This window comes from Phaseolus vulgaris, chromosome 4, assembly GCF_051622355.1.
Source record: "Phaseolus vulgaris cultivar YP4 chromosome 4, ASM5162235v1, whole genome shotgun sequence".
NCBI lineage: Eukaryota > Viridiplantae > Streptophyta > Magnoliopsida > Fabales > Fabaceae > Phaseolus > Phaseolus vulgaris.
In genome coordinates, this window is record NC_143501.1 from 11474499 (window position 1) to 11488332 (window position 13834).

At 33.4% G+C, this 13834-nt stretch overlaps 1 protein-coding gene across 2 annotated transcripts; it reads right to left on the reverse strand.

The window, feature by feature from the left end:
* Positions 1-450: 450 nt before the first annotated feature.
* LOC137837224 (delta(7)-sterol-C5(6)-desaturase) lies at positions 451-5094 on the reverse strand. 2 transcript variants are annotated; one of them, XM_068646160.1, is made up of 3 exons: positions 4705-5094; positions 2468-2773; positions 451-1084 (listed from the first exon to the last, which is right to left on the reverse strand). In XM_068646160.1, exons 1-3 carry the CDS (start codon positions 4940-4942, stop codon positions 792-794), a joined length of 837 nt encoding a protein of 278 aa, XP_068502261.1. In that variant the 5' UTR covers positions 4943-5094; the 3' UTR covers positions 451-791. The 2 variants fall into 2 exon arrangements, with proteins under 2 accessions (XP_068502261.1, XP_068502262.1); XM_068646161.2 differs by lacking the exon at positions 4705-5094 and adding an exon at positions 4570-4664.
* Between the last annotated feature and the right edge of the window lie 8740 nt (positions 5095-13834).

The window sequence follows — 13834 nt, forward strand, 5'->3', positions numbered from 1 at the left end:
AAAATAAAAATGTCACATAATTTATTGGTGTTGAGTGGGGGTTTACTAGGACATGGAGTGTTTCCTTATCTTCACCTTAGTTCAATATGAGACACCAGTATGGGCTAGTTGACAATTTTCCACCAAGTAGAAATATCAATAAAATCAAAACAAAACACAACCAAATTCCAAATTCAAGTTCTAAAAACAACGACACTCATAAATTTTCCTCAATAATTAGTATTCAAATTTGATTCTGCATATATGATTATAATGCTTCCAATCCAGAATCCAGCTGTCTTTGGATTTTTTACCAATTTGGTGAAATTTAACATCATAGTCCCAAAATAACTAAAAATTTTAAAATCTATCAAAATAAACAAATTATACCAACATGACACAAATTTATTGCGAAAAAATCGTGACAAAATAACACGACTTTAGTGTAATCAAATTTCAACTAGACAGGTGTTTGAAGGAATGGTCTTCTTGCATTTCACTTTAACATTGAATCATAGAAGGAAAGAACAGTGAAACAAATCAAAGCATTTTTAGTTGGCCAATTCTCACACATGGAGAAAACAGCATTACCATCTGAATCTCTACTACACAATCTGAGAAAGAAAAAGACCTAAACCACATAAACTAACAATAGAATCAGAGACAGGGAAGCTCCACTTTTAACCTTCTACCCTGTCTCTCTAACATAAAACCACCTTGCGATGCAACACCAGAAAAATACAGAACACATTTGTGCTTTACATGAAAAGAACCATATTTCAACAATTCAAACAGAGATAGCCAACAATCCATCACATTGCCTTGCCTTCTTCCTCCTTGGGGTCTTGAAGTGTGCCAAACATCCAATCCATCCATATGGTGTAATGGCCATAGTTGTGCCGATATGTAGTGTGGTGAATGGTGTGGTAGCCAGCACCCATAACAGGCCACACCTTTCCATGAATGCAGTCATGAATATTTGCAGTCCAAACACCCTCAAGGAAAAGGAGAGCTAAATGTGTAGTAAAATGAGTTGGGATAAAAAACAAAGAAAGGGTATGAGGTAATGCCTGAAGAATCCCATCAAGAGGGTGAAACGCCAAACCTGAGATACATGTGGAAAAAAGTCAGTACACCCTTCTTCAAAGATCAAAATGATGGCGAAAGAGAAACAAATGGTAGAAGAACAAATAAAGATGATGTTACTATTCAAAACCAGAGTAGTATGCCAGAACAACACAAAATTAAACAGACTAGTAACATGATAAAAAGAACAACGTCCATATACAGTGGTGCCAAAATTGGAAAGCTGCTTCTAGCAATGAAAGTGAGTCGCATTCATTTGTAGGAAGACAAAAATAACAAAAAATACATTAAATTAATGGTTTTTTAACTAGAATAGCATGTCCCTTACTAGAGTAGCACCAACACTTTTAAAGCGCTCATATTGGATATGAACCACCAAAATAGTATACCAACAACTGCTTGGAATGTTAGCAAAGTTTACCTCGTCAGCTTGCAGAAAAGGACAGTAATACTAGTAATAGACAAGATCAAGATTCTAGAAAAAGACACTACTAGCAGAAATCACTTGGTGTATGTATGATGGCTAAAACGTGAGAAGTGGCATAGCATGTTTTGAAAGTTAAGTGATGAATCCTAGGACTTTCGATTAAAGCCAACAGATAATAATACCTTGATCCATCACCCCAATTTTGGGGATTATATCCACAATAAACTGGTTGACAAAACAAGTCACATGAAATGGGATGTGAATAAGAACGTTATTGATAGAGGCACAGACTCCTTGATTCCTACAGAAGTACATATTTTTGTCTCTATTTACATATATACTCAGCTATTATCTATATGATTGGTTTCTGTCCGTACCTTTAAATCCTCAACAAAAATCTTCCAGATTCTCTCCCTGTTTCAGGTCAGTCTCCCTCCTTCATAATATGTCTGTATTTCAATTTCCCTTATATCCTCATTAATGATCACTTTCCACACTCTTCCTTATATTAGGTTTCATGAGTTTCTTAGAAAAGATGAAGCAGATATTCTAGATCGGTGATATACATTGACATCAAATTTCAACCTACAATTATCTTGGTTTCAGAAGGACTGCTTTTATTTCAGACCTAGTGATGATTTTGAGCCCATATGAAAAATATCATATCAAACTTATATTGCACGTGATAAAGGTCTATTACAAGTGATTAACTTCAACGTTCACCAGTAAAACACAGTCAAAATCACATACTGTAATCCTTATCAATCTCTAACCCTTAAAATCAGCATCATCTACCACAGCATACGCATAAATTATGAAATAACCCAATAATAGACTAAAAACATCTTTTAAAGACATTATGAATTATCTTCTTGTCAGGGATTTATAAAAGGTTAAAAGAATTATATGAAAAGAGTTTTGGCTTGACTTAACTACGACTGAAGTGTTTAACTGTTGAATATTTAATGTACTTACCAGCAAAAGGGGAGAGAGTGTTCTGCTTATTGTAGATGTGATGAGTAGCATGAAGATATTTGTAAAGTGGTTTAATGTCATGTAGCTCTCTGTGCATCCAATAAATACCAAACTCTACAACAATTAGATAAATAGCTAAATACACAAAGTATGCAAGCCAACCAATATGATATAATCTAGGATAGCACTTTGTCCAGCCAGTTTCTACTAGGTACTCTGAAACAGTTGGAAGCAAAGTGTACCACGGCATGGCTTTCATAGCAACAGCTATTTGCAACAGCATGGCTCTTTGAGAGGGAATAGCATCTGCAATGGTAGATTTAAATATATCAAGAAATGAAAGTTACAAAAGATCCGATAAGCACCTTAAAATTAAAACCACAAAAACCACATGCAATTATACTTGAAAAGAAGCATTAGTTTTGAAACTTTTAGTTCAATTGTTCTGCTTAGTTGAGTTTGGACTCTAACAACTCAAACTTTCTAGAGCCAGTCCAAAGATGAATATAAACAGCTTGGTCTCAGACTTCTGAACATAGTCCAGAAGAAGTAAAATATAAACAACTTGCTTTGTATTAATCTATACAAAGATATTTTATGCTACTGTTTGACATAAAGAAAGGGGTAAAACTATAGTCCAGACTAATATGTTATATCATGATCCAACAAGCCATTAAACTGTTTTAGGTGAAGCAGAGTACTACAAATTGTCTTTCGTGGCCAATAGACAATCACTATCGTCTAGGAAGAAAAGCTGAAGAAAATTGCATAGCAGCTATTTAAATGAGAATCTAGTCAATTCATATAGGTATGAAAGAATGAAAACAATCAATCTTCCGATTGACTAAACTGTAGAGTATAGAACAATTTAGTGGCAGAGGCAGTATGATCCCTGCTGTAAAACTTCGAGCTGCACACTTATAAAACCCAATGTTTTAAACAGTGGTCACTGCTACAGTTTCATTTTGAACCTTAATATTGCAAAACAAGGTTGCAAACAAATGTGTTTAAAACCATATAGGTTACTTGTAATGATGAAAACAGCCCGCCTAGGTCACAAACAATATCCATCTTCTAAAGATCATAGCAGAGAACAGAACAATAAAATTCCTCTCAAGTAATGCATGAAGATGAGTGATAATTTCAAAAGGTAAAGTAACTGCCCAACATTTAAAAATATTCGAGCACTGCATACAGTCCACTCTGTAAGCTTACTAAGAATTTGCAAGAGCATGCATCATACTCGGTTCGGTGAATTTTTACAGAACAAGAACAGAAGTTCGTGATGGTAGCATAATGGATAGTGAAACTGAAAACCTTGCCTTGCCCCGAAAAAAACTCTCCACGTCATTTTCCCCAGAGGTTGCACGAATACAAACAACAAGAAAAACCTTTTCCCACTGCGTGAGATGGTTACATTGCACAGACGCAACTGGGAAAAGTCCACTCAAATTACTATCTTAACAAGAGAACCAAAAATCCTTATAATCAACTAGAAGAGAAGCAATCATTCCGTTTACTGAACAGCACATGATATACAAAAGTCAGAACAAATCTATAAAAGGAAAAGCGGGAATCACATACATCAGCATAACTGTTACAGTCCGAGAAGCATAATCCATCAAAGATAATCAACTTAACACTAAAAAGAACAATTACTAAACAAATCCAACCACTGAAAATAACACCAGAAAAACCAAATCCAATTGAACTCCAATTCCCCTCTCCATAATCCTAAAACGCAAAACAACTAACAGTGGTGGTATCAGAACAAAAGCCAGAACACCATCTTTTATCCTTTTTTTTTTCTAAAACAAAACCATGCAAGAGAAACCAGAGTAACAAACTAATCAAAAACCCATTTCATTTCAAAGCAAAAATATACCATCTTTAAAAAGCATACAGAGAAGCATAGCATAACATTTTACACTCCAAAATCCACCAATTTTTATTTAAAAAAAAATCAAAAACAAAGCAAGGAATTAAAAAACTAATAAAAACCCATTTCATATCAAAGCTAAAATATACCATCTTTAACCAAACACAACACAGTTTCATATCAGACACTAAATAGAAACATCTCTTTCAGTCAAGATTCAAACCTTGATCAGCTTATTGTAAAAAGTATTAGTCCATTCCGATAAACACAACATTGTGATTGAAAGCAAAACACGATGTTCACATATAAAATAACAAAAAAGAATAAGAAATAAAGGCCAGAAAAAGGGGTAAAAAACCTTTGGGCAGATAAAAGTTACGTTTCCAATAGTAAATGTAGAAGCACCACATGAAGCCAGAGAGGAGGTAGAGAAGGACACCACCGATATAGTTGCGGAGCCACGTCTGGAGGAAGTGCGGGAGTGGGGCCCACACAGAGTGCGGCAAAAAGGTGCCCAACACAATGCGGTTGTAAAAGTCGGTGTCTTCACGGAAGAGGCTCCCATAATCACTTAACAACGATGTTAGGTCCTCCATCGCCACGGTGGAGAAGAAACGGAATCAGAGCACAACTGTGTAGAGAGAGAGAGAGAGAGAGAGAGAGAATGAAAGTGAGAAGAGTCGCAGAGGGGAAAATGCAGTGGATGGTTTATTTCGTCTTAGTTTAATTAATTAAAACAGGGTACGATTTTGAGGTGTCGTGTGATGTTGATGTTTTTTATTTTCGAAAGCATGTGCCAGTGATGTTGATGTTATTCTGTGTCCTTTGTTTCGTTTTAAGCGTCATTTTTTATTTATAGAGACATTTTTTTAATTAGTTTCGTAGATTTTTACTTCAACTTAAGTTGAGGTGATTTTCACATCAATGATTTTGGTATCATTGTTATATTATAAATATTTGCTTCATTTTTTATTTGTTTATTAGTTTTGTAAGTATTTATTTTGTATTTATAAAAATAAAAAACTAGCTCTAATATTTAGAATATATTTTAATATTATAAATAATAAAATTACAAAACAAAATGACTACACCAAAAAGAGAAAGAGAAAAAAAATTTATATATTGTTATGAATGTATGTATTTATAAAAAGGATAAAACTATTTTTGATAAAATTAATTTTAAAATTAATATATTTATTGTTCTTTTAATATAGGTGTACAAGTGTTACTGACTACCATCTTAAATTAACTCAAACTAAAAAGTCATTAACTAATTCATTAAATAATTTTGTGTATTAAAAAAGTTAAATAAAACAGCTGCACCATATACTTCATCGGCTAAACTATTATCAAAATAATTAGAAGTATTTAATTTTAAATAAATTAAAAAAATAAATAAAATAAATTCATTGATATCTTAGTTGTAACAACCTTGAATTTGTTTTAGGTGCATGTGTTTCGGAATGATGTGGTATCGAATGTTGTTCACCGGCTAGTGTAAATACTTAATTTAAAAGGGTATATGTAATCAATTAGGTAATTATATTTATATTATTATAAACATTAAATATGACTCATCAATCATATAGTCTATTATAAACTTTATAAATAAGTACATTAGACAAAGCAAAGATGCATCTTTATTACGACATTAATAGTATCCAAATACCGAATACTCATTTGAGCATCAAGATCATAACGATCCCTTCCTAAACTATCATTTAAATACGACTCGGTTAAGGAAGCTTTGCCCAACATGACAATCCTTCCCAATGCCTAAAAATTACGACACCTCGGCTAAGGAAGCTTTGTCCAACACGACAATCCCCCGGATGTCTAAAACATCACACTTGATCGAATCAGTCAAGGAAATTTTTCCCAACACAATAATACCCAGTATCAAATGTAAATACCTCAAGGTAAAAAGGAATACATGACAAATCAGGTAATTACATTTATATTATTGTACACATTAAATATGGCCCATCAATTATAAAGTTCATTACAAACTATATAAATAAGCACATTAGACAAAGCTAAGATACGTCTTTATTACAACATTAATAGCACCCAAACACCAAATACTCACTTGAAAGTCGAGATCATAACGATCCCTCCCGAAACTATCCTTTAAATACGGCTCGGCTAAGGAAGTTTTTCCCAACACGACAATCCCTCCCGATACCTAAAAATCGCACTTGATCAGCTCAGTCAAGGAAGCTTTGCCCAACACAACAATCCCTCCCGATATCTAAAAATCGCACTCGATCAGCTCGGTCAAGAAAGTTTTGTCTAACACGACAAGCACTAACGACACTCAATTTAACTTAATTGATTTTGGAAGTTTTTCCTAAAACGAAAATTTCCCCCTATTAATAAAAGAATTCCAAGGTCCAACCACTCGAAACCTAAATAATAAAAAATGAAAAAAGTTCTTAAAATTTGAAAGAACGACTCAATTCAAATTCATTATCGTACAATCGACATAAAAATTACAAAGTTGCAAATGTTCGGACAGCCAGAATCATAGTTCCATATAAAAACTTAGACAAAATTAAAAGAAATCATTCTATTATATATTCAAAAGAGGTGAGACCCACAACCTGGGTCCAAGGATACCAGAAAACAAAAAACAAAATCTAAGAAAAGTTAAAAACCAAACACCTCTTCTAATTGTTCATCCTCTTCCTCCTCCTTCTCCTCGTTGGCCCCGTCCACCGGTACAAACTTACCGTCAACAACATATTTTGTAATATCGTATCAGGCGTCTTCAACCGAGGTGTCATAGAAGAAAGTCGTCTGGCGAATAGCTTGGTTGAAGCATTCCTTGTTAATAGGAATGAGAAAGGACTAGTAGTGAGAATATTCTTCCTTAGTCGACGTTTTACCGGTAACAAGCTCTTTTTTAGCATAAGGTCGTTTAATATGACTTTGTTCCAAGTCTTTCAGCTCAGCTTACAGGGTCGAGATTTTCGACCGGGCATTTTCAAGTTTATCCTTCGCCCGACGAGACTATTCTTCTAAAGAAGTATTCTCCTTCAATGAGTTGGTTGAGTCAACCAACTTTTCCTTCAATTTCTCAGTCACAACAAAGAAGGACTTATGCACCTCAGTTTTGATTGTCCTAGTCAACACCAGACCCCGACTTAGCATTTCAATGCAAATCCATATCATATCTTCGATCGGCGCTGAGGCAATGACCTGCTTCTGACATGGGGTGACTGCAACTTGCACTCCCCTAGCAACTTGAAGGTTATCCCCCAATAGATTGAAAGAACCATCACCGGCGCTCGACACTTTGGGTACCTTTCTGTCCTCCGCCGCTTCCTTTGCTTCCTCGCTCGACCTTCACCACCAAATGGAGGAAGTAAGTCAATGACAGGGGTACCTGAACCCCCAGCTAATAACTCAAGCGAGCTTTTTTTTTCAACTGTCGACCTATTGATGAAGCTTCTTCATCATATTAGTCGCCTCCGAATCAGTTTGAGTCATGATACCTATGAACAAAAATCAAATTCAACACGGTAAAAAAACTTAGGAAAATAAGACTCAAAGAAATTTCTACATACCAGAAAAGTCCATCCAACGGTGGGCGATTGATACACAGCAAGAATCTTCCGAGTAGGGAGCCTCTTTAGTAGTTGATAAAAAAACTTATAAAATTTCTTTGTCTTCAGGAGTCATGGATGACCTTCACCAAGACTTATACCGAGTAGGAGACCAGGTCCAATAAAAGGAAGATTTGGTTTTCCCTCAACGTCATAAAAAAAAGGCTTCCCCTCCAAGTCAATGAAAAGTTTAAATTAATATCTACCATTAAAGTTTTTGTAAGATGAGGTGAATGGGGCAAAAAGGATACTACATGGATGACTAGACAAAGAAAGTCAATCTCTAAACTGGCCAGACGAGAATTATAATAAAATAGAAAACACAAAGGGGACACTTTCAATCTAAATAAATCACAAATAAGCCGAAAGGCTTGCAAAGTAGCCCATGAATTAGAATGAACCGGGGTCGGGGTCATGTTGATTGTAAGGAATCCCATTATAAACTTGTCAAAGGGTAAACTTACGTGGAGGTCAACAAAAACGCACGTATAAATGTAAATAAACTCTTGACTCGATCACTCCCGACCGTGACAAAAACTTTCAAAAGGGCTACAACAGTCGTTGTAACCACATCTAATGGTGAGTCTGACTTTAACATTGACACTTTTGACACGAAATCATCGACCAAGGAAGAGCCCCGGTACTGTGTGATATGCTTGATCAGGAGAAGTATAAGAAGAAGAGTACCCTTAAGAACCATTATATATATATATATATATTCACATCTAACGGGTCTAACAATAGCAACTTGAAACGTCACTATTAGTGGAACCATAAGATCTATTCACATCGGGTAGTTACAATAACTTTAAAGAAATATCATGAAAATTATCCTATCAACACCAAATTTGCATAAAAGAATACATAACAAATCATATAATTTCATTTATAAATACACATTAAATATGATTTATCAATGGTAGAGCCCATTATAAACTGTATAAATAAGCATATTAGACAAAGCAAAGATACGTCTTTATTACAACATTAATAATACCCAAATATCAAATACTCACTTGAGCGCTAGAGAATCTTTTTGCAGGTGCACTTCTGATCGAAAGCTGAAGTTTGAACAACAGAAGAAGAAGAGGATGGAAAGCACAATCGAGGGATGTAGCTTCATCTTAACTCCTTTATATAGGTTTTGGAACATGATCATTGTACCTTTGATTCAACTTAAACTTGATCTTTACTAGTCTTCAATGAAAATCTTCATCTTTTATGTCTTAGACGTTTGATAAGGAAAAGTTCTGATAAAAATCTTCAAAGCACTTCTATTTTGATTCTGCTTATATAAATAGCAATTACGACATAATTAATTATAATCGCATTGAATCACTTGTTTCCTTAAAAAGATGATTATAAGATCGTTTGTAATAAAAACATTTTCAATCATGGATCTTATAGTTGTTAAGAAAATCTTTTCAAACACTTAATTTTAACTAGAAAGTATTTTATTGTCAGGACTTGTTTAGAACTTAAATTCATATTAACCACTTATATGATCTATTACACCATTTATACGGAGACTTGATATAAGCACTAGATGGTTTAATGTCTCATTCAGCTACCATAAAACACATATTAGAATGTTCATATAATTTTATCACATTCAAAAAAATAATATACTTAGAGTGTTTGTTATCATAAAAATTTAGGATAGTCTATTGGTGTTAGACCGTCTAGTAGGGTTCATAGGGTTAGGTCATGTAGGGTCTCAACAATAAATAAATCAAAATAGTTTACATTAAAAAAACTTGGTTACAATGATGTATATTTTATCTTATAATGCATATGGTGGTAGATCCATTTGTAGTAGGATTAATTAGGATTACCAATAACTCTCCATTAACCACTTTTATTTTGTTAGGTCAAAGTTCAATAAACCCTTTTGTTTCATTTTGATTTTGTGCTAAAATAACAAAGTGTAAAGCATACTTTTATAAGCATCAAATTTCATTTGCTCAAGTGATTTATTTAACCTAATCGATTTAAGTGTTTTGCTTATGCTTTTCATCTAATAAGCCTTTTCTTGAATAGATGCAAGCATGTATACTCCGTCTGATAAGTTTTTGCTTAGACAGACAATAAATATACTTTGTCTAACAAATCATAAGCCTTAAGCATTCATTGTGCATATTGAAGAACTATAAATTCTTATTCTCTATGTGTAGAGAATGCTCATTCTCACATCTACCAAGAAGATCTCATAAAGCTCATGTCTACATTAATGATCTCTTGAAAGACACATTAAATATGCTTCACTCCACCAACCATCCTAACATGCCTCTGTGTTAACTCTAGAAGGATTATATGCCTCACACAGTCCTATGCTTTACTATAATTAGGTAAAAGTTTTATGATCTAGGCCTGATAAGACAAGCTAGTTATCGGGATGTTGCTTGAAGAGGATATAAGCATTTAATGCATCTATATATATATATATATATATATATATATATATATATATGTGTGTGTGTGTGTGCATGGACAAACACAAGCTAAAGAAGAAAACCTACTTTAAAGCTTCTCAATGAGTAGAAATAATTTTCAATAGTTACTCTCTCCAAACCTTTATATAGATAGAATATTTCAAGATGAAGAAAGTATTGACAATGACAATGACTAAGTGATATTCACTATATCTAAACGCCAATTCTCTATATGCCTTAAAGCTTTGTAACAAATATTGTTTGTGTTCTATAGCCACATACAATAGTGAGCCTTATCTTGTATCCATCTCAACATGTAATTTTAGTTAATAACTTGTGATCTTGTAGATCATACCTTTTATTTAACAAAAAGGTTTAGTCATGAGTCACTGAGTCCAAAGAATACTTTAAGTATTTGTAAGGAGTATTGCATTATAAAGAATACTCATGTTTAGCTAGGAGTGGTTGCATTCTAAAGAATATTTGTGTTTAGCTTGGAGTGTTTGTATTCCAAAGAATACTCGTGTTTAGTCAAGAGTGGCTACATTACAAAGAATATTCGTGTTTAGCCAAAATTGGTTTTGTCTAAAAAAAAAGGCTTGTTTTTTTAGCCATAAGTGGTTGGATCCAAATAATACTTATCTTGTACCTTGCAACATTAGTCTGTATTAGTGAAATATTGATTGGGATGATTAAGAACTGAAGGTAGTTTATGTGTTTCAGATGAACCAGTATAAAAATACTCTACATATGTATCTCTATCTTTTAGCTTGTGCATTGCATGTTATTTATTTGCAACTAACTTAAAGACAAGAGTTTTGTCAAAATGTTTTCTGAAAAAAAAAATTAACAATATATCTATCATGTTGAAGTTTTGTCTGAGGAGGGCCGTCAAATGCATCTCTCCAGAGAAAACAACATTAAACTTAATCTATTTGTATTTATCCAAACAAATATTTGAGAAATTTTTTTAAGAATCTTAAAATATAATTCAAACACCCTCATTTTCTCCTCATCCATAGCCACAAAACTCAACTTCAATTATGCTTCTTCGAAACCCTATTTGTTCATATTAAAAGCGCGAGAAAAATTGCACTACCCTTACTCGGTGTTCATCATTTGGAGGTGGATAAGGTTCGTAGTGAAACAGATTCAATCTTTTAAAAAAATATATAATTGTTCTTATCGAATTTGGACATGGTGTCTTCTGATGTATGTGTTCCGAGTTGATGGCGAAGACCGAGCTTTCTTTGAGGATTGCCAAGCTTTATCACCAAAATTCGAGTTATAGTCCACCTGCAAAAGACTCTCTAACGCTCAAGTCAGTAAGAGTATATTGATATCATAGTAATAAGTGAATATCAAGTATTGAGTGAATGAAAATACTCCTTGGAGTTTGTATTTATAGATAGTAAGAGTTTCACATGTATCACTATAACCGTATAGATATAATGTCGAGTTGTATAGAATCATTCCGAGATTTATGATATAAATATATATATATATATCTTTTAGTAGTTGTAGTCATTTAATATTTTAATTTGTAGGTGGTTTGCTTAAAATATTAACAACATGGCTTTTAATCTAGTGATTATGGTCTTATACTCAACCTGGTTGTTAGATGTTTCAAAGTTGAAGCGTATAGCTTGCTCTAGTGTGATCTGATTAGGAATTTCCAAAATAATGCCAACTCCACTACCCCTTTTGTTGGATGATTCGTCTACATTTAGAGTTAACATTCATGGTCTTTTCCATGTTGTGGGAACTCTACAATGAAGTCTGCCAAAAATTGGACTTTCATTGGTCCACTTTTATCAAAATGAAGCCCAAACTCAGGCAATTCAATTGATCATACAGTCATTCTTTCGATGAGTTAGGACTCTTGTAAGACTTGCTTCATAGGATAGCCGTATGAACTATGATATTAAAGCTCCTAAAATAATGTCTTAGTCTTTAGGGTGAAAAGACTAGTTCAAGGACGAGTTTTTCTATCACTTGATATCTCTCTTCAATCAACTGTAGAGTTCGACTGGTGAAGTATACAGGTTGTTGCTTCTTGCCCTCCTCATAGACCAAGACCGAGCATATAGCATAATAGGATATTGCTAAATAAAAGACTAAAGTTGAGTGTGAAGGAGGACTTGCCAATGTACGTAATGATGTTATGTCTTTCTTTAAGTGGGGGAACATGTTTTCATATTGTTGATCCCAATTAAACTTTGTTGCCCCTTTTAGTAAGAAGAAGAATAATTTTTCCTTTTCAACGAGCTTTGGGATAATCGAGAGAGAGGAAAATTTGTCATTCAACCGTTGGAGTTCATTAAGGTTGTTGGGGCTTCTTGTATGCATTATTGCTTCACATTTATCCATGTTAGTTTTTATGTCGTGTTGGGTGACCCATGAAGCCATAAATTTTCCCCTTTCAGTCCCAAAGAAACACTTCTCTAGGTTTAAGCGCATGTCAAATGCTCAGATGTGGTCGAACATTTTTTCAAGGTCCGCTAGATCATGACTTAACCACCATGTCATCAACATGGACTTCCATAAAGTACCAATAAAGCTAGTGAAGATTTTATCCATTAGACCTTAATAAGTAGCACCCGTATTTTTTAAGTCAAAGGGCATGACTTTGTAGCAAAAGTTAGCACCATTAGTCATGAATGTTGTTTTGCCTTCATCGGGAGGATACATTATGATTTGATTGTATCGTGAATAAGCATCAAAGAAGTTAAGGAGTTCATATTCGGAGGTGTTGTCAACCAATCTATATTGGGTAAGGGATATATGTCTTTTAGACAGGCTTTGTTTGAGTATGTATAATTAGTGCATATTTTCCACTTTCCATTCATCTTGTTTACCATGACTACGTTAGACAATCATGTGGTATAGGTGATTTCTCTAATGAAGTCGGCATGTAAAAGCTTCTCTAACTCGTGACCCACCCTTTAAGCCCACCAACCAAACTGACCTGCTCACACCCATGCATTGAATATCCAAAAACTTTGTCCAGTACAATTTATATATATATATATATAAATGGTTATAATAATTTATTATTTTAATCTGCATGTAATTTGTTTATAATATTAACTGCACGATTTTTACGGATTAAAGTATATTCATGATATTTATTCATTAATAATCCATATTTCTTGGGACCGGTATTACAATAGTTATATACTAATATTTATATACTTCCTATGATTTTATAAATTTGAGTATTATTTTATTTCATTTCTTTTAAATTAAAATGTTCCATATTATTATAAAATATACTATGTTGGTTGATAGTTTTTATTTATGTGCTACATTTATAAATTTGTATATTAAATTAATTTTCTGTTCGTTGTAACATATATAGTTTATCTAAGATGAAATATAAATTAGAACATTTTAGTTGGGAAACCAAAATACATCAACAAATAAATAGATTTAAATATAAAATTAT

Excerpts from the sequence above, each read along its gene's own strand:
- LOC137837224 (XM_068646160.1), bottom strand. The coding sequence starts at position 4,942 with ATGGAGGACCTAACATCGTTGTTAAGTGATTATGGGAGCCTCTTCCGT. Across the intron at positions 2,774-4,704 it reads TAACTTTTATCTGCCCAAAG|ATGCTATTCCCTCTCAAAGA; the intron begins GTTTTTTACCCC and ends CTACCATTGCAG. Across the intron at positions 1,085-2,467 it reads CACTCTCTCCCCTTTTGCTG|GTTTGGCGTTTCACCCTCTT; the intron begins GTAAGTACATTA and ends CATGTATCTCAG.